Source organism: Atractosteus spatula, chromosome 5, assembly GCF_055471065.1.
Source record: "Atractosteus spatula isolate fAtrSpa1 chromosome 5, fAtrSpa1.hap1, whole genome shotgun sequence".
Taxonomy (NCBI): Eukaryota; Metazoa; Chordata; class Actinopteri; order Semionotiformes; family Lepisosteidae; genus Atractosteus; species Atractosteus spatula.
The window spans coordinates 52676312-52696269 of NC_142710.1; the positions used below are offsets into that span (position 1 = coordinate 52676312).

The 19958-nt window shown below is 37.8% G+C and overlaps 1 protein-coding gene across 1 annotated transcript in view; it reads right to left on the bottom strand.

Moving 5' to 3' along the window:
• LOC148835249 (caM kinase-like vesicle-associated protein) overlaps nt 1-19958 on the bottom strand; it is a 79799-nt gene that overhangs the window by 5507 nt on the left and 54334 nt on the right. The window contains exons 2-7 of the mRNA XM_088915605.1: nt 8154-8261; nt 7792-7923; nt 5350-5424; nt 3862-4000; nt 3217-3337; nt 580-655 (exon numbers count right to left, since the gene is read on the bottom strand). Coding sequence (XP_088771731.1) covers nt 580-655; nt 3217-3337; nt 3862-4000; nt 5350-5424; nt 7792-7923; nt 8154-8248 — 638 coding nt within the window. The 5' untranslated portion in view covers nt 8249-8261. The remainder of the gene's footprint in view (nt 1-579; nt 656-3216; nt 3338-3861; nt 4001-5349; nt 5425-7791; nt 7924-8153; nt 8262-19958) is intronic.

Consider the following 19958-nt stretch of genomic DNA (forward strand, 5'->3'; position numbering starts at 1 on the left):
GGCATCTGCTGGACACAGAGGAGGGATTTTTTAATTAACCTAAATCTAATGCTTTAGTACTTTTATTATCATGTTAGAGAGGGTTACTTATGCCTTTTAACCATACTGTACATACTATATACTCTTGTACATTACAGTATAGGGTGGACCTGGTTATATATGAATGTGGCTATTCACGTAGATTCAAGGCAGGGAATGTTGACATCCTACTGTATTGCGGTGGAGTCTGTCGTGTTCCACAGGAGCCCATTTCACCCAGTCAAAAAATCCCAACCATATTTTTTTCTATGGAACAGTCTTATGGTACCTTTATGCCCTTGTCCACAATGGATTTCCCAATAAAAGAAATATAGTACAAAATTAGGAGAAGGGCTCATTCTTAACATAATTAATTTCCATTTAAAGGATTTAGTGGATGTTATAATTGAACACATATTGTAGAAATAAATATAATATCAATATAAATAATATAATATAAATAATAATACAGTAAATAATTATATAATATAAATATAATGCTACAACCATGTGCCAAGGAAATAGATGTCCTTCTAATCTCATTAACAATGAAATACTTACAATATATACATAATGACTCCAATGGCCCAGCAATCGACTGGTCTTCCATACCTCTGTCTGCCAACCACCTCTGGAGCTGTGCAGAGAGCCAAATAATTATAAGTAGCAATTTAAAACCATTAATGCCTGCTCTTCTATTTTGTTTGAATTTATTTAGGGAGTGCGCTCTAAGAACAGCCTGTGATTATCACAGTACAAGCGAGGCGAAACCTGTTTAAATGATAAAAGGACTGTTTCGAGATACAACATGAACTTCGGTTTGATATCTCAGCAACCCCTTGTGAGATTGATAATACATAAAATTAGATTCTGATTAGTAGTGAGAAATTCCTCTTAATAAATTAGTGTGTGGGTGCATCGATAAGGGTGCCTTACATATATATCCAAGTAAACCTCTGTCAAGCTAAACTGGCAAGTTTCCAGTCAAAGAAGACTGTGTGTGCGCAAAACAACAGCACAAAGCACCAGCAAAAAACAGAAGATTTTCTTCCTGAAATTGATTTGAATAAGTAATGAATCATAACAGAGCTCACAGGACTGTATCAAAGGCACACAGTAATGTCACATAATGACATCTTGTGCAAAACTGGTCAAACACTAAGCAGTGCTGTTGGGTCAGGCCTGGTGATAGAAGGGCATTTGTTAAAAAGTACACCAGCTGCATCTGAGAGTGTTATAGGTGGGACCACACCCCACCACCTCCCAGCCCTGACCTGGTGCACACTGAAGTCCATCTCTTTCGCCATTAATGAAGCACCTGTCCAGCTGATTATTTGCGGTTGACCGATAAGAAGCTGGTGAGTCTTATCTCCAGAGGATTTCTGCTACAGTTTGTCTGATATGATACACTGTTGTTATGAAGGGACAAAACAAGAAGGATGATGTACTGTACACCTTGACCTTACTGTTGGCTATGCCTGTAGCTATTCTCTTATGCACTAATGATTGTGCTTTGTTAGATTTTGTTTTTTCTGGATAGTACGTCACATACTTATATCATGGAGACACACCTTACAATCAGGTGGAGGAAATTCCTGGTATTCATGAAGGTTAAGGAGATCTTTAAGTCTTGCTTCTGCAATGTTATTCATTAGTCTTTGGGTAGAGAATGGACAGGTGAGAGTTTCTGTTTTTAAATGCATGCTATTTTGAAGAAATGTCTGCTCAGAATATTCTTCAGCACTCAGACACATTGTCAAGAATGCTGATAGTCCTAGTCTTAGACTAAGTAACATTATTCCTCTGTATAACTCTGGTTTCTTACTACTAGTACTTATCACTGCTTCATAAATATATATTGATGGAAAAAAGAAATGCAACACCTCCTCCTCAACACTCTGGCCCTCCCGTCTGTGTGGAACAGGCTGAAGAGTGACTCATCAGTGAAGAGGACCTGATGTCACTGCTGACGAGTCCATCACAGCCTCTGTCTGGCCCAAGCCAGTCGGGTGTGATGTCTAGGAGGTGTGAGCAGAGGGCCTCTGACAGGTTGCCTTGCTCTAAGGCCAGCAGCATGGAGCCTCACTGTCCTGTCAGTGATGTGGGGATTGTGTCTGCCGGCAGTTTCAGCAGCAGTAAGGGTGGCAGATCTGAAATGATCTCTCAGATGGACCAGTCTGATGTGTCGGTCCTGCTCTGGTGTGGTCACTCGAGGGCGACCGAATCTTGGACGGTCATCTGCCCTGCTGGTCTGCTGAGAACTTCTCTGCAGTTGGGACATAGTGGAGCGGCTTACTCCATAGTGTCTGGCAACACTGGCACATGACATGCCTGCCTTCTGCCAATGGCCCTCTCCCTTGCTTCTGGTGATATTCGAGGCATTACGGAATTCACAGAAATCTGACTGTGTGGCCTTTTTCTTGCTGTGGCCTAAGCTTTGAATTAAGGCCTTTTTAAAGGTGACCTGATCAGGCATTGTTCCACCTGGACCTCGTTAGGTAAAAGTGCTCCTAACGAGCTTTCGTGTGATTTGCAAGTTGCAGTGCCTCACTGCACAAGCTATATTGCTGGTCAGAGGGCTTAAAACAAATGGACAACTTTTTGTGAAAGTGCCTAAGCTGCAACTATAGTATTCTCATTCCAGAAAATGTTGCGTTTCTTTTTTCCATCAGTATATGTTTTAGTTTACTCAACATCATCATATTGTGAAAGATTCTCTATACTCTCATGTTTCAGCTGAGTCTTCCTTTCTGCTCATTCTGTTTAGCTTCTTATCAGTGATGGTTTTCCTGCTTTGTAATGTTGGTGAGCATACAGAGACAAACAGTTCCCTCTGGAGTACATTTTCATTTGTGGATTGTTATTTTTGATGCCTATTAAAATACTCAGCATCACAACACAGTGTGCTAAAGTGCATGTATTGTCACATGACAGTGTATATGTCATATTGTACCACACTGTGCAGTCTGACCTAACGATATCTGTAAAGTACTGAAGACATTTACTCATCACATTTTTTTGTGATCAGGCTCACTATCAACATAAAGGTTTAAAGAGGACCCTGAGGAGGCTATATACTGTACTTCAGTGCAGGTTCGTCACAAGAATGCTGTTTCCTTGAGAGCTTGAAGAACCCAATAGCTAAAAAACACCAGAACTCTCTGTAGATCACCAGCCCTTTTCTCCCACCAGACTCACCCAAGTACTCCGGAGTCCCACAGGGATCCTTAATGAGCCCGTTCTCCAGCTTGGCCAGGTGGAAATCACTAATGACGATTTTGGAATTTTTCAGGCGGTTGTAGTAAACCAGGTTCTCCAGCTGAAAAGACATTTTCAGAAATTATCACCCTTTTTTAAAAAAGAAAAAGCTAGAAAAGGGTATTCTGACACTTTGGACATACTTTTCAAGATGACTGCTCAAAAATACAAGGCAATACAATTATTTTAGTGATCTACAGATTTTCTAATTGCATTTTTTTCCCTCAGGGTTTTTAAGATTCATTATAAAAAAATCTTACCTTGTTTTTCTCTCCTGTGGTGCTAACTTGTATCATTAATAATCATTCGCATTTATATTGTGTTTTTAATTCCAAAGGATCCAAATTAACTTTACATTTATGAGGAGGGAGACCATTCACCATGATACAGTTTGTTTTAGTCTAATTGATTTGCTCCAGTTTCTCTATCGCAGTGTCAAGCAGAGCTTCAATGCTGTGAAGTGCATATTTATAACTTGGCAGGAATGGATAATGCCTCTGTGCAAGCAGTGATGATGGATGTCAGCCCGATTCTGCTTGGTGCAGTACCTAATCTCCCCAGCAGAGGGCCGTACCGTAACCGTACCTTGAGGTTCCTGTGCACTATGCGCAGGGAGTGCAGATAAGCCACTGCTTCCATCACCTGACGGATGACATTGCTGGTGTCGCGCTCTGAGTAGTAGCCCTGGTCAAGGATCCAGTCAAATACCTCCCGGCCTGTGGCACTGTATTGGAAGATAAGTGCTATTGTCAAAGTCACTTTTTGGTGACTATAATACCTTTATTTCCAGAGGGCTCAGATTAGGAGCTTTGACTGTATTTTACACATGTAGAACACTAGAGTGACTGATCAGCCAAATATCCACACATGTATATGAGTGGACCCTATCTCCTGTTGAATTCTGCAGTCAGAGAACTTACTTTCTGCTGACTAATTTATAGTAGTTTTATGAGAATTCACTGTCAGACTGTCAAAATGTATCTGGCTTGGTTTCACTGACTGGACAACATTAAAGGTAATTGTGGGTGAAAACAAGAGTTGTCCCCGCAGATATTGTATATGAAATTCACACCTCCTCATTATTTTCAGATGGTGAGTATCTCTACATGACTCTATTTATAATATAACACATAATTTCATCAAAATTAATTAAGAGGTGCATTATCAGACTCGTTTTTAAAATAATTTAAAAGATGGGTACCCTTCCCTTAATTATTGTTTTTTTTTTACAACTGGGTCTCCCTGAGGGCTTTCTTCACAAGGATCCAGATGTCTGGCTTCAAGGCTGACACTATACAGTAGATCCATCCGGAAAGTTGTCTAGAGACTGAAGGTAGTCAGTTACACTGCTGGGGGAAAATGGCTCTGATTCAAGAGTTTAAGAGCCGTCCAATTCACAAGATGGAAAAAAATGTGGTTCCTGGTCCATATGGTCTTTCAGTATTAAAAGATGTGCAGTGATTCGAAGAAGGAGTCACTGTGACTCCTTTACAGCAATAAATAAATATCCATTTCCGTGAGACCTCATAGGTGTTGTTTTTAACTGAGATGTGGCAGATCAGGGGGAGGGAAGGTCTGTGATGTTAAAAAAAAGAGTAACTATGGTAAAGACACAGGGATGACGTCACAAGTCTGTAAATTAGTCATGGTAATATTTCCATCCTAGCCTAAAAATCAAAGTCATGGACCTATAATTTGACAGATAAACTCTCCAAGAAAAAAATGAAGTACAGTCATCAGAGGTATTATGTGGATTTTGTGAGTAAAACAGAACTGAAGAGAAAATGGTTCATCTTGATGAATAAAATAACAAGTCAAGAATGCTGAGATGTACAGCAACTCTCAGACAGAGCATCAAGATATCAGTGCAGAACAACTCAATGTACTGTATATATCATTTCAGATCCCAAAGGCTTATAAAGCGTCTGCCAAAACAAAGAGAGTGAGAGTATGTTTGTCAGGCAGCCTTCAGACACAGTTGCTAATTCACCATGAATTCTGATTTTATAATGCAAGTACCACCTCCTTCTAGTTTAATCTGGTCTACAATACCAGACTGAGATGTTGACTCACAGTTCAAGAAAAAGGAAATACTCCTTTTTGGTCTCAAAAACATCTACCAGCTGGAGAATGTTAGGGTGCTTCACCCTGAGAAGTGGGAAAGGAGAAAGGAAGTTAGAGTAGCAGAGAAACGTGGTACATCTACAGATTTCTTCCAGGCAGGAGAAACTGTTTTATAATGTGTAGAACCAAAACAAATATATGTATATAAATATATATAGTAGGACAAATCAAAACGGAGAAACTGAAAATAATGTGTTTTTCACTTCATAAACATTTCCAAATATTTATTAACATTGCTTAAAAATATTGACTTACCCACCTGTGTGCTCTGTTAGAAAGAATCAAAGACAACACACATTGTGAAACATTGTGGTTTGTTTTTTTTTAAGTTTTACAAAACATCCTTTTTTAAGACATAAAGCAAACAACATGAGAAATAACTGCACTGAAAAAAATGTGACACAGAGCAGGAGGAAAAAGTAATAAGTATAGTGTGGTGTCATTTGCATTTTATTTATTCAGGAAAGGAGGTAAATCACATTTTGTTCCCAGTACAGAGAGAAAGAGTCCTGCAAATGAACAGTGGCAGGCCTTCAGATATTTTAGTTTTCTGTGTTTGTGTGGTTTCCTGCCAGTAACAAATTCTGTTCTAAATTTCAACCTGCTAATGCAAGTTAACTTGTATACTAGTATACAACTAGAAAAATTGTCAGAAAAACAACCAAAGACAATTTTTCAGAAAAAATACCCACATTGCTCTTGCATTCTAGCCTTCTTAAGGGCAATATCAGAAATGATCAAAAATGATATTTTTTAGTTTAAATTGTGATTATTTTGTATTTGGTTTCAAAAACACTTCAGAGAGCTTCTTTTTGTTTCATACTGAAACATATTTTTTAACTAGTTTGAGCTCAATCATGGTATTAGAAAATGTACAAAGTTAGATTCAGTATTATTATGGCTTGTTAAGAAATGTTGAATATCATTTATTATATAATATCATAATTGAGCAATTACATGTTTTTAAAAACCACAACCTATATATACTGTATATTTAAAACTATCAACCACAGAGCACAATTTTATAAAATTATGTAAGTAAAAGTCCATAAAACCTACAGCACATGAGTATTTACCTTACCTATGAATACTTATATACAGTACTTAGGAATGCAAGCTCCTTCATGTTAAGTCATGCTACAGTATGTGTAATACAGTACATCAATTGTGTTTTTTTGTCATGATGTCACCATTAATAAGAAAAGAAAACTGTCAAAATTTCCTATTGCAAAAGTCAAGGTGTTAGTATTCTCGTGTTCTGCAGTTCCTGGTCACATGCAACTCCAACTTTAAACTAGCAATAGTTGAAAGATTATACAGTACAGTAGATGCCTAGAAGTTTCTTTTTATTGCACCTCAGTGATTACAAAAGGTAACTGCAGTTTTATTTTAAACGTTTTAGCATAATTGACTGTACTTTCTTACTTCTAGGGTCTTTTGGACCATGTAAATGTGAAAAATCTCTAATTGATACTCTTAATCTTATTGCAGCTGCCATTGTTGTATTGTGACATATGCTGACAGATTTCGGTTGATAAGTGGCTAGTCTAAATTTTTATAGTGAATGCTGAACGCTGCTGTCTCAAGGCAACACAATATAAAATTTGTCACAATCAGCTTCCTCTATTAAATTACAGACTACATACAGTATTTACCAATCAAATAAGAACCGGGCATCCCTGTGATGTAATCTGGGTAGATCGGACAACAAGATTCATAAATCACTGGGCAGTTTTGTCCACACACCCACAACATTTTGGGAAAACTTGGTGTTTGGAATGACCAATTTAGGGTGTTAGACACATTGTATTTGGGGACAGATTTCATTTCTTGAATGCAGTCTTTCAGGCTTTGAATGATTTTGCTTGATTTTGCAAGGAACTCAGAAAAGTGTTATACTGTACGTTTTGAAAATGCTTTCACTTTAATTCATTGAGAAGAACACCCAAGATGTTGACAGTAAAAATAATTAAGGAGAAGCAGCCAAAGGAAAACGGCCTGCTGACTACTTTTTTTTTAAAAGAGGAAATCAGAATTTCTCTTCACTTCCCATGAATACCGTACCTAATAAAAGCCGAACTCTTGTAATTGAACCACCTTTCCAATGAATAAATAATTCAAGAAACAAAAAGCAAAACATGAGATTGTGAATGTGAATTGTGAAAGTAACACTTTTTAAATGATCTTAAAAGAGTGCACAGCAACAAAGTTAGCAAAACAAGTGAACTGTGTGCTTGAGAACCAAGGGTACAGAGATGGTAGACAATATTATCTGGATGATTAATCTTCAAATGGTTATCCAGGATTGAACTGGACATACTGTATGGACTAATATGTTTATGGTTTGTTACCACTTACAAAAACCTCTCTTTAAAGGAAAAAGACACTCACATCTTTAAAATTTGGATCTCATTTTTGGCAGCTTTCCGAACTTTCCTCCCATCTTTTTTCAGGAATTTCTTACAGGTGTACATTTTCAGTGTGGCCTTGTCCTTGGCCCGAAAAATTTCACAGAACTCCTCCCTTCAAACAGAGAGCAAACACACATGTGATATTAGACGAACAAGTAAGGCAACAGCAATCAGTGTAGAGTTCTTATAAAAGGTGTACTAGCCTTCTTTTCATTATATTATTTTACGAAAGTAAAATCACATAATGGTGAAGAGGCTTTCACATAGTGGAGAAGTATGTATGCTTTTCACTTCTCTGTAAAGTTCCAACAAATCACAAAAATTGGCACCCGGGGTACTCACGTTTTAACAATCTGGCCCAAGTCATATTTGTCAGTCACCTCTGAGGGATTGTTATAATCCTTCTTCTCCCCTAGTGTCAGACAGCCAAACGGCATGACCTCCCCTGCCCTGAAAAACAAGACATGACAAGAGTTTACTGTATAGTGTCCATTAGGCATAACAGGACATTATGTAAGAAAAAGCAGTAATGTAGACAAGAAAACTATACTTTCTTGCCCAGGATACACAAAATTCCGAAATGCAGGGATCCAAAAATACTGTCAAACTTAGATTGGAATTCTTGGGTTGGAAATCTCCGTTGACCTGACCTGGGCCCCAATACTGAAGCCATAGAAAGTGTCCTGACTGGTGGTATCACTTTATGGTATGGCAACACAACCACACAGGACAGGAAGATGATACCGAGGCCTGTGAGATCGGCAAAAAATGTAATAGGATCTGACTTACCATCAGTTGAGGAGATCTACTGCATATCGACTGTTGCCGAAATAAAGCCTGTGTCATAATACAGGATCATAACCATCCCGGACACAAACTGTTCTCATCTTGACAGTTTGGCAGGCAGAACAGCAGCATAAAAACACAGACCACCAAGTTCAGGAACAGTTTTCATCCCCAAGTGGTATGTGTTTCAAATAGATAATAGCTAACTGCAAACTGACTGACTGCTAGCCACTACCACCATCTGTTGTATGTTGCATTTTTGCACTGCATGCTTCACATTTTTCGTTCATTATTGTATATTGGAAGACATGTATTGTATGTTGTAATGTATTGTGTACTGGAAGGTACTGTCTTTGCACAATGGAGAATTCATTTAATCGGCTGTGTTTGCACTGTTAAAACTGTTATAACAGAATCCTTTTTGTTAGACACCACATCCATCTTGTGTCGACCTGCTGCATGAGCTACAGATAGGGCAACTTCAGGAAGCATTGTGCTATAAGAGCATTACGAACGCTACGGTGTTGATTTCCCTTACGTTGAAATTTCAGTAGTTCAATCAAACCCTGGCGTAATTAAGAGGGAGAAGAGGCGCAGTTTGAACAGTGAACTTTTTGGGGGGGAAACTCGCCTGGGTGAGGAGAACAACAACCTGTCCATAATGACGGAGCTGTCAGAACACCCCTTTTTAATGAAGGATGAGCCAGGAACTGCAGCAAGGCCAAAGATGTGGGTGCATGGAGGGATGAGATAACAAAATGTGCAAACACGTAAGAGAGAAGCATGATATATCTGGACCGCTGCCACAACCGGGCTCGAGCTGTACTTCGGGACCCAATTCACCTTGGCCACGATCTGTTTTTACCCCTGGGTTCTGGTAGGAGGTATCACAGTATCAGAACACTGACCAATAGATTCAAAAACAGCTTCTCCCCCCAAGCAGTCCGCATCTTAAACAGCTCAAATTAGCACCTGCACATATTAGCATCTGCACTTTAAGGTACTGCACTGTTTGCACTATGTCCTGTCTTGGCTGTATTATAACATCTATTGTCTAAATTTATTGTCCATGTCTGTTTGTCATTTGTGCCTATTTTTTTTCTCTACTGTTACTGGGTACAGCTGAATGAGTAAGCATTCCAATACACTTATTGAATATGGCAAATAAAGAAATCTTGAATCTTGAATCTTGATGTTTATATAGTATGCACTGTAGGTAGGCGGAGGTGGGTGAGATTAGGGATTGACCTCCCCCAGAAGTTTTATTTGAAGCTCCATTAATTATTAAGGCCACAGGGCAAAGCGTAGGATCACACACAGCTGTGTTCATGAGACGGTGGCAAGGTGAGACTGCAATACACCTACCAGAATTTCAACTCTCCTCATCCACCAATGAGCTGCAATCGTAAAGCAATGTGAATTACGGCATTAAAAAAATGATTATTGATATAGCTTTGAGAAAATCATGCTACTTTATGAGGCTGATAATATTTGGACTTTCCTTTCTTCTTCAATGTCGAACAAAATCAGAAAAATAAATTGGAAGCTGAGGTTATATTTTTGTGACCATTCTTGTTAGGATGAATACGGAGTCAAATGGACTGCCACTCTTTGTTTGGTTTTCAGTTCCCGACACAGGATGAATCACTTGTGTTTTTATGGGCATATTGATGTAATCACAGTTTCCTAGAGGTACTATATATTTAGCCGTGATTCATGCACAGCAATGTCAAAATTTGGGTTAGAGAGCATACAAAATCCTCCCAAAATCAGTATCAGAAGGAAGAAAGGCAATTTGACCTAATGCAATCACTCACCCACACCATCACAACTGAAAGATCAAAGGGACATAAATATGACACACTAAAACATAAGAAAGGCCTCAAGATGCCCAGAAGAAAGCGACCAGATTACTATGCCAATGTGAAAAGAAAAGATGCGGATGTCAGGCATTCTTGGGATTGTATTACACCTCACTCACGAAACAAAGCATTCATGCTGCAGATTCTGAAATAGGGCTTTTAATAAAATGTGTGACAACATTTTATCAGTTTTTGGTCCTCTTGCATTCCTTCACCTTTATATTTGACCTTTATGGCTACCATAAGTTATTTCTCACTGTTATATATTACAAATGTTTTAGAGCCCTTTTAAACTTATTGAATTAGCAGATATCTGCTGCTTTCTGCTTGCTTTCTGGGATGTGCATAACACTTACTAATTGGTCCATTGCCATCCTTATTTGATTAATTCTGAAATAAATAGCATTCATTAATTTCAATAATATTAATTAATACAGCATAATACATGTCCAACTCATTCGCTCTGGTCCCAGACCAAATTATGTAAAAACTTTCAAGCAATTTTGAACCAGCAAGAAACGGGCACAGAATCTGAAGACGAAAACAAAATAACATCACAAAATTCCACTGTATCATTATTTAAAACCGTTTTGTATCATGCATATTCTTTAACGGTATCAACTTTTCTTGTTGTTTGTTCCAGGACATCACATTTAGCAAGACCTTCCCTTTTAAACTCCATAATGGTTATCTCTTCAAATGCCATTATTTTGGAAATATTATTCTAGTTTAGCCCTTATAAAAAATAACTTAAAAACCCACAGCTCTCCAAAATTCTCCCATCTGTGGGCACAACTCCCATCCCTAATGACTATTTAAACACTCTTAAACCCCTCCTTTGCTTAAGGCTTAAGTATGATTGGGGAAATACCGTGAGACTTACTCAGTTTAAGTCATTCGGGTCCCTTAAGTAACTCAGAGCTGTGTAATAGAAGGTACTATAGGTTGTGTTGTGTTTGTTGTACACATCTAGATGTCCTGGAGCTCAGTTTTAGAAAATGATTAATAAATGCACTCTTGAATCTGTCCAGGGGCAAGACTTTGGCTTTTTAGTCAGCAAAAGTCAGTACTGCTGCCTCACAGCTCTTAGGTGCCGGTATCCATCCTGGCCCATTCCTGTGTGGAGTTTTCATGATATCCACACCTTCTGCAGGTTCTCTGGTTCCCTACCTCCTCCTCTGTCTGATTCAGGTTGTTTATTAATTGTCAATTGTCTCTAAATTGTGCACATGTGCATACCCTGCTATGGATTGGCATCCTCTCCTGTGTATAGTTCTCCTACCTGTTGTTCCATTTTGCATTGATCCTTAACAGGCATACACAGCTTTTAGATAACGAATGGTTGAATGATGAATGAATCTGTCTGAAGGCATACAGTATATCTGAAGTAGCTAAGTACTGAGAGTCATCAAGACAGCTATAAAGACAAGAATATACAATATCTTTCTCATATCTCCAGTCTGTCATGACACAATTTGACTAGTAACAGCTTCTGAACAGGTTCATATTTCTTCATTTCTTTTTCCGCATTAGTTTGTCTATTTACCGCAAGATTATTATGGCACAGTGGGCTTTTTAATATTAAATGACATGGCCTTTTTCAGTTTATCTGAATCAACAGGAGCTCATTTTACATAAATGATCATTACACAGCTGGACCCTATGGAGCAGATAATTCCAAAGCACTGCACAAGGAAAGCCTCATGATGGTCTCTTTCAAATATTAATGAGCAAATTAGATTCTTGTTCCCTTTGTTTATTAAATTGATTTGCAGCTACTGTATCAGCATTTGTCTAAAGATATATGATGAATCATACAAAGATTTAAACAGAAAACTTCAGCACGAGAAAGGATTTGATTTTGGATACATCCTGGAAGCACACATAAGCCCCATGCAGTTATACTGTAAAACAGGCATCACAGGCATGTTCAGCCCATACAAAACCTGCAGTAGCCCAGTGCTAGAGGTCTGTTGAGTTCTGTCCAAACACAAATCACACTGACTGTAGTCAAAGGTGATTTTTTTAAATCACATGTGAAAAAAAGAATCCTAATAGTTTTAAGATCTAGACAAATACCTGACACCTTTTTTCCAAAGTAATTCAAGATCAATATGGGCTTTGTAATGTTGTCAGTACATTTGTATATTTTATTTGTAAGTTTGTAAGTTACAAATAATGATTCCAGACATGTGTAAAGAAATGTCCATGGCAATGCTGTTGCTGTGAATTAGTGTCAGTGGTGATGCTGTGGTTTTGATATAGTTTCCATGGTAATGCTGTTCTTGTGAATTACTGTCTGTGGTGATACTGTGTCTGTGAAATAATGTCTAAGGTGATGCTGTGGCTGTGAAACTCTGTCCATGGCAATGCTGCCACTGTGAAATAGTGTCTGTGGTGATGGTGTGGCTTTAAAATAATGGTCATGCCAATAGTGTCATTGTAAATTAGTGTCTGTGGTGATACTGTGGCTGTAAAAAAGTGTCATGGCAATGCTGCCACTGTGAATTAGTGTGTGTGGTGATCCTGTGCCTGTGAAATAGTGCCTGTGGTGCTGCTGTGGCTATAAAATAGTGCCATGGCAATGCTGCTACTGTTAAATAGTGTCTGTGGTGATCCTATGCCTGTGAAATAGAGTCCGTGGCAATGCTATTGCTGTGAAGTATTGCCTCATTCAATATCACATGTATTTTATATGTTAGTGTTTTCACATAAGCACCACTGTTAGCTGACAGTTCTTGATTATTCAAATAATTACACATAATTATTCGATTAATATTGCAGCTCTATACCTTCTCAGCAAACATTTTTTATACTTACAAAATATACATTAGTAAACTGAAGTTAAGCTTTAAATCTCTGTTCAAAAAGCTTTCTTTTTGTTAACTTAATGACACAAAAAGAGTTTTGACTCATCATATTCTGTTATTTACTGTAACTACCAGCACTCACACACCACAGTGGCTGTTTTCTGGCAATTAAGTGCCTTTATGCTTGATAAAGTTCTATCTCTTCTCCAACTTTAGACAAATTTCCACATTGCATGTTGTGCTGATTTCCACAGAGAAGGCTCCAAATAGCTTTCGGACTACATTTTAAATGTCCATTTACCAAAAAACATCAGGCAAAATCAATTTTTGGACAAACTGCTGTAAACCCCAAAAAATTGCCTTGAATTATTCAATATGTTAAACTAATTTCCAGAGCTCATCTGTTTTTCTATTTTCTTGATTGTGCCAATAGAACTATGGATGCTGTCATTAAACCCATCACAATTTAGAACATGGCAGCTGTCTGGCATTTGAGCATACAATGCAATTCTCCATGGCACAACCAAGAGCACTGATATCACCTTGAAAACTATTATGGAAAAAAATACTTTTTCATTTGGGCTGCTCAATTGATCTGTTTCACAGCAGTTACTGTTGGGCTGCGGTATTACACCTTGTTATAATACTACAAGAATGGGAATACGGGAACTGATGGTGCACGAAGAAGGGTATATGAGACACAGGGAGAATAATAAAGACATTATTGTTAAAAGAATAGTCATTTCAATAGAGTACTCTCTGGGTCTAGCTTTCCTGTATCATTCATTGTTTAACAAAGTAAATAACAGAGCAAACTACTTGTTTCTCTTCCAGAGTTCAATTTGCTATCCGCTTGGGCGAAACATTTGTTTTTAATTAAAGTATGCAGTGCTTACTGTACTGTATATACGTTTGTGATACCCCAATGGCATCATATGTGTATTCCTATGTAACATATCATTTACAAATGAAAACTTTAAAAATATTTATAGCATCTACTATTCAGCCATTGTATGATTTCCTAGGTCAGTTGTTTTCATCCTGGTCCTGAAGTACCAGTTTGCTGGTTTGTGTTCCAGCTGGGATCTTCACTGGTGATAATTGGTGTCTGTAACTGATGCTGGTTTGGACCTTTATGTGAATTCAGTCCTTGGTTTCACTAATATCCCAGTTTACATGTATTATTGTACTGACAACAGCAGCACAGAACTTTATGCAGTCTCTCCTCAACATGCTAATTTGTTAGCTAATTACTGACTTACCAGATCTTAATAAGTGATCGATTGATGATGAACAGACACGGGAGGGAATGACACTGTATTTAGATAACTCTCACAGGGAAGCAGTGGTTTTCTTCTACCTAAAGTTCCAATGGTTACTGAAATGGTCTAATTATCAAGCCATTCAGCTTTTTCAGAGCTGAATGCAAATAAAAAAAAAAGACTCAAATATAAAATTGACATAAATGAGCCTGTGATTTAGAACCAGGCTGGAGCAAAAAAAACAACAGAAGAAATAGAAGAAATGGAATTACCTAGAACAATGACTGAGCATCACTCTACGAGGGCAGGGGTGTTTAATCCTGCGTAATTACTTAATTGCTTAATTACTTAATTGAAACATTAACTGAACAATGAAAGACTGCGTACAGTAAGTTGACAGGTTCATTTGCAAGGATTTTTTCTGCTGAAAAATTTGGAATTGCATGTTGCTTTTGAAATGTAAGAGTTAAAAGGCAAATCTCCAACATATTTAAGAGTCAGACAGCTCAATATAATCCTGGTATTCAGTCATTTACGGGTTCAATTATGGAACTGAGAGGTTTGGAGGACCAAAGACCTGCAGGTGTGTGGTTCTCCAGAACCTGGATTAGGACCTGTCTAATTATATAATCACAATTTTAAAAGGACACATTTGATGCCCCTGTCTTTTTATTAATTTGGTAGATGATGTATTGTAGAGTTTCGTAGCCTCTTACACAGTTTTTTAGATTACATGTTTATGTATTGAACGAACACTGACTCTGCAAAAAATATGGTGTTTGTTCAAAACAAATTCAGGAAGGTTAATGCTAATTTTAAAAGTATGTACTAATTCATTTTTAGTTTTATTTGTGACAGCCTTTTCCCTGCTTTTTGTAGCCTTTTCTTTTGCACTCGAAGGCGGTATTAATATTTAAGCAGATCGCTATGAAGTCAATCCAAGTTCTACCCACTTCACAGCATCTGTGCTTGGCCCCAAACAATGATGGGTGTCTGCACTTCGTTTTGCGCCATTCTGGCTGTTGTGGCTCCAGGAGTGTTCCTTGTAAAGCGGATTTGAAGACCATAATGAAGACGGGGCTCCCTGTGCAGAGTGTGAGTGCCTGAGAGGGAACAGGAACACTCCTTGGTTGTAAATGTCTGTATTTAGGTCCACTGTTTTGTGGACTCACACAAAGAACCTCACATACAGTACAGTGTGCTAACAAATGTGCACTTTGTGATTTCAGTAAAATTACACTTGGTTTTGCAGGAACTTGCATGGGCTCTCCATTGTTTTCTGCTAAGCAGATCTAAATATATGATACAGAAATCTGTGTGTTCTCCACAATCATGTTACCACTGCCACAAGTTATCAAGGGCTTTGTTGCAAAGGTTAAAAAAGTGCACATGTACAGTATAATGCGGCTCTTACCATTTGCTGCAATCTGCTTTTTTACAAACCTTGATTAGTTTGGCATTTTGCTTTTATAGGCACAGCAGATTTTATTAAACTGAAGAACAACACTACTTAGCTTTGTTATGATGCATTACAAAGTCCCCTATGTTTTTGGATCTGAAGGGTGACTTCCTGCTAATGTTTTGCTAAAGATCTCTTCTTACAGATTTCCTAATAGGCTGAGTGATTTTCTGTACCAGCCCAGATGGCTGTAAAACCGTCTTTAAAGTACAAGAAACAGAATACGTGGTACAAGCCAGAGCAAACCAAAAGAAAAAGACTGTGTGCAATTGGCGGAAAACAATATTATATTACTAATTACAAAGTTCCTGCATTTTTAAAGATTATTTGTGGAGTCATTCGGCTGTGGAAAACCACCATTCTGCAGCTAGAACAATCTGCAATGCAATGAAGAGAGAGGGGTAGGTGCAGGTATTAAAAACATCTGTGTGCCTCTTGTATTTTAGTATTATTAACTTATTAGGTTGATGCTTTTATTCAAACCTCTCACAGAGGTTAACCTCTTTACAGAATCGCTTATATTTTTAACATACAAAATTGGTCACTTATATTTCCAGCGGGGCTTACAGGTACGGCATCTGGCCCAGGACTACACTGGCAGCATCCACAACAGGGATTTGAATCCACAACTTTCCATTGAGGAATCCAGAGTGTCTAACCCTATATCTCACTGCTGCCATCGTGTGCACATAGCTGCATCAGAAACGCAGCTCGTTCCAACTGTATAATGATTTCATCTATTTCAGGTACTGCAAACTGCAGGATCTTGCATAATCCAACACCAGGTATTTAAATCGTTTTAAGTTATTTTGAAATTTGATAACATTGCAGCAGGAGGTGTGTTGCAAGAGCTGACAGAAAATTAAACAGACAGCTTTTCTGTTTCATCAGAAAGATCTAAAAGGGAGCGTGCAGACTGTGAAACCTGAAATGGATGAATATGTTATGTGGTGGGCGTCTTATTCGAAATTGACAGTGCAAAGAAACGCTGGCCAAAATTGGGGAAAGTTAGTTATTAGTACTGCATATTATTCATCAGTGAGACCTGTTTTTTAACATTTGTGTGATATTATTCTAGGATGGCATGGTGGTGCAGTGGTTAGCATTGCTGCCTTGCAGTGCTGGGTTCAATTCCATGCTTAGGGTGCTACAGTATCTGGCTGAAGTTTGTATGTTCTCCCTACTGTATGTACACTTTGCTTTCCTCCAGGTGCTCCGGTCCAAAGTAGTCCAAAGATCTACTGGTAGGTTAACTGACTCTTGGGAAAACTGCTCCTGGTGTGCGTGTGTCTGTGTGTGCCCTGTGATGGCCTGGCGTCCCACCCAGGGGGTATCCTGCTTTGTGCCTGTTACTTACTGGGATAGGCTCCAGCTCTAATGAGACCCTGTATTGGATAAAGTGGTTAGAAAATGGATGGAAGGATATTGTTCATCTTTCTATTTCTGTGTAGAAGCAGCATAAACTGAAAGGTAAATATTTGTCCTGGCTAGAATAGTAGCAGCCTTTCTGGGCCAGACTGGCCTTCCACTGTCAGAGGGAGCCTGAAGTCTCTGAACTTATCAAGCTCATGTGCTTCATAAGAGCAGTCTGACTGATAATAAAACAAAGAGCACTAAAAGTCTGGAAGTTTCATTACGTTTCGGCTATTACTTCGACTCTAGGACCCAGGGTTTTATTCTGAACTGCCAGTCTCCAAGAATCTCTTTTGTTACCTTGCTGTTAAGATTTGTTATCTTGCTGTGGTGCTGTTAGCTGAAGAATTAATACAGCTGATGAAAAACACTGAGCATATGTAAGAATAAAACATAATTTCTCTAGCCATCTCTGAATCACCCCACACACTCCTCCGACACTGGGCCCTCTATTTCTAGCTTTACATCTAATCTCAAAGCCAATGTTTCTGTAAGCCTCTTAGTAATAACACAAGATTTCTAAATTAGGTTAAAGAAGTTTACACAAAAAAGGGAAATGTACAGCTACTGTTATATACTATGGTTTTAGTGTTGAATGTGCCTCAGTCATGAATTCCAGTTATATTCCTTTGGTAACAGTCAAAACATTTTCTGGAAAAGTGTCATTTGTATAATTTGAAAACCCAACCAATTTCAAACAAACTCAAAATGAGATGCATTGATTACAATGTTACAAGGGGAATGGCTTAAAAGTTATGATGTCAATGATGACCATGCTGCTTAATAAGTTCTAAACTGAATTTAGTTCTAAAAAATAAAACAATAATGCAAGAATTATTATTAAATTATTACTTAAAAATAAAGATTGCTGCAGGTAATACACAGGTGAAGTCAACAAACATTACAATGAATATTCCGGTCTCATCACAGAGCAGTAAAATTTCCCAAGAACATCAAGGAACATGCATATTTCAGCGAAATGTTCTGTATATAATATACTGTATATCAAAATAACAAAGTGCAAGCAAGCTAATACAAATCTAGGCATGCTAGGTTTACATATGTAGCATCCACCTATCCTCAAAGTAACCATTTTGTCCTTAGAGGGCCAGTGTGCTGAAACCTAACCTGTCAGGCACATGATGTGTTTACACCCTGGATGGGATGTCATACAGGATATACACATGTACTAATTCACACACTGGGTGTCATTTAGAGATGCCAAATGCCTTGGGCAGCATGTCTGGGAGCACCAAGAGAAAACCCAAGTGGATTTACAGTAGGATGAACATGCATACTCCACACAGAAGACAGGAGCCCTGGTTGGAATTGAACCAGAGCCAAAGTGTGGTGAGACAGAAGCTAACAGCAATGTCCCATTTTCATCCGCATATGTAACAATTCCATGTGTAATTAAATGAAATATCTACCATAACTACGGTCTGATCATCCACACTGAAAGTCTTTTGCCTAGAATTTAAACTAGCCTGATAATGAAATAACATGGATTGCTCAACCATTTGAAAAGCATTTCTAATAAATAAATATGTAGTACTTATAAATTGAAAAAATAAATTTATCCAAGACAATACCCAATTAATGGAAAGGAAAAAAACTAAATATTTGGAACTGCATTTAGTGTTAATTGGTTTTTCCAAAAAAAAAACTACAAAAGTACAAAATTGACAATTAAAAAATAAATTTAAAAATGTTAGACTGTAAACTTTCCATTAGCATTTAAGGATTCTAAATGTTTATATTAACTGCAACTACATTGTACCTTATATCCCCATACTTAAGAAATAAAAATGTGGTACAGTCATTCCAAACACAAATTACATTTTAGTTATACAGTACATTAAGAAACATAGCTTTAATTTAATTGCTTTTAAATCTATCACAAAACACATAAACTTTTACACTTCATTAAGATGTGTATGAGAAGGGATGCTTTTATTAATATTTAAGGGAGAGTATTTTTCTTCCATGTAATTTGTTAGTATTATTTTCGACTGTTGGTAAAGATGTCAATCTCTCAGTTTATTAAAGTACACATAAATGAATCCTAAAATGCTACATTTCCCCAGTCACATCACATACAGTAGCTGGGATAAAAGTGCAAACTGCTGTCTGTAATACGCAGAAAAATAACCATACTACCAAAAATAATGGGCACAGAGAAAATCTATCTGCTCTTCAGCAATGCTTCCATAAACTGGATCAGCACAGCCAAATCTGCCTTATTCAACCTTAATGATCTGAATCCGACTTACAAAGATTTAGGCACTTTCATTATTGTCCAAATCTTGTACCAAATAATTCTGTCCTGTTCTTTGCATTAGACTTACAATCACTAGTACGTCAGCGGGTGCAGGATCTCTGCCCTTCGATAATGTTCACGAGCATGAAGCTGTCAACCTTTTCATACTGCTTCCATGGTTCCTCAGCGATACTTCTCTGTTATTCTTTCTTTTGAAAGGCACAGCTGTGCTTATATAGAAATCCTGATAAAAAAACCCAAATAGCCCTATTTTAAATAAATGTTTTCTGTGAGT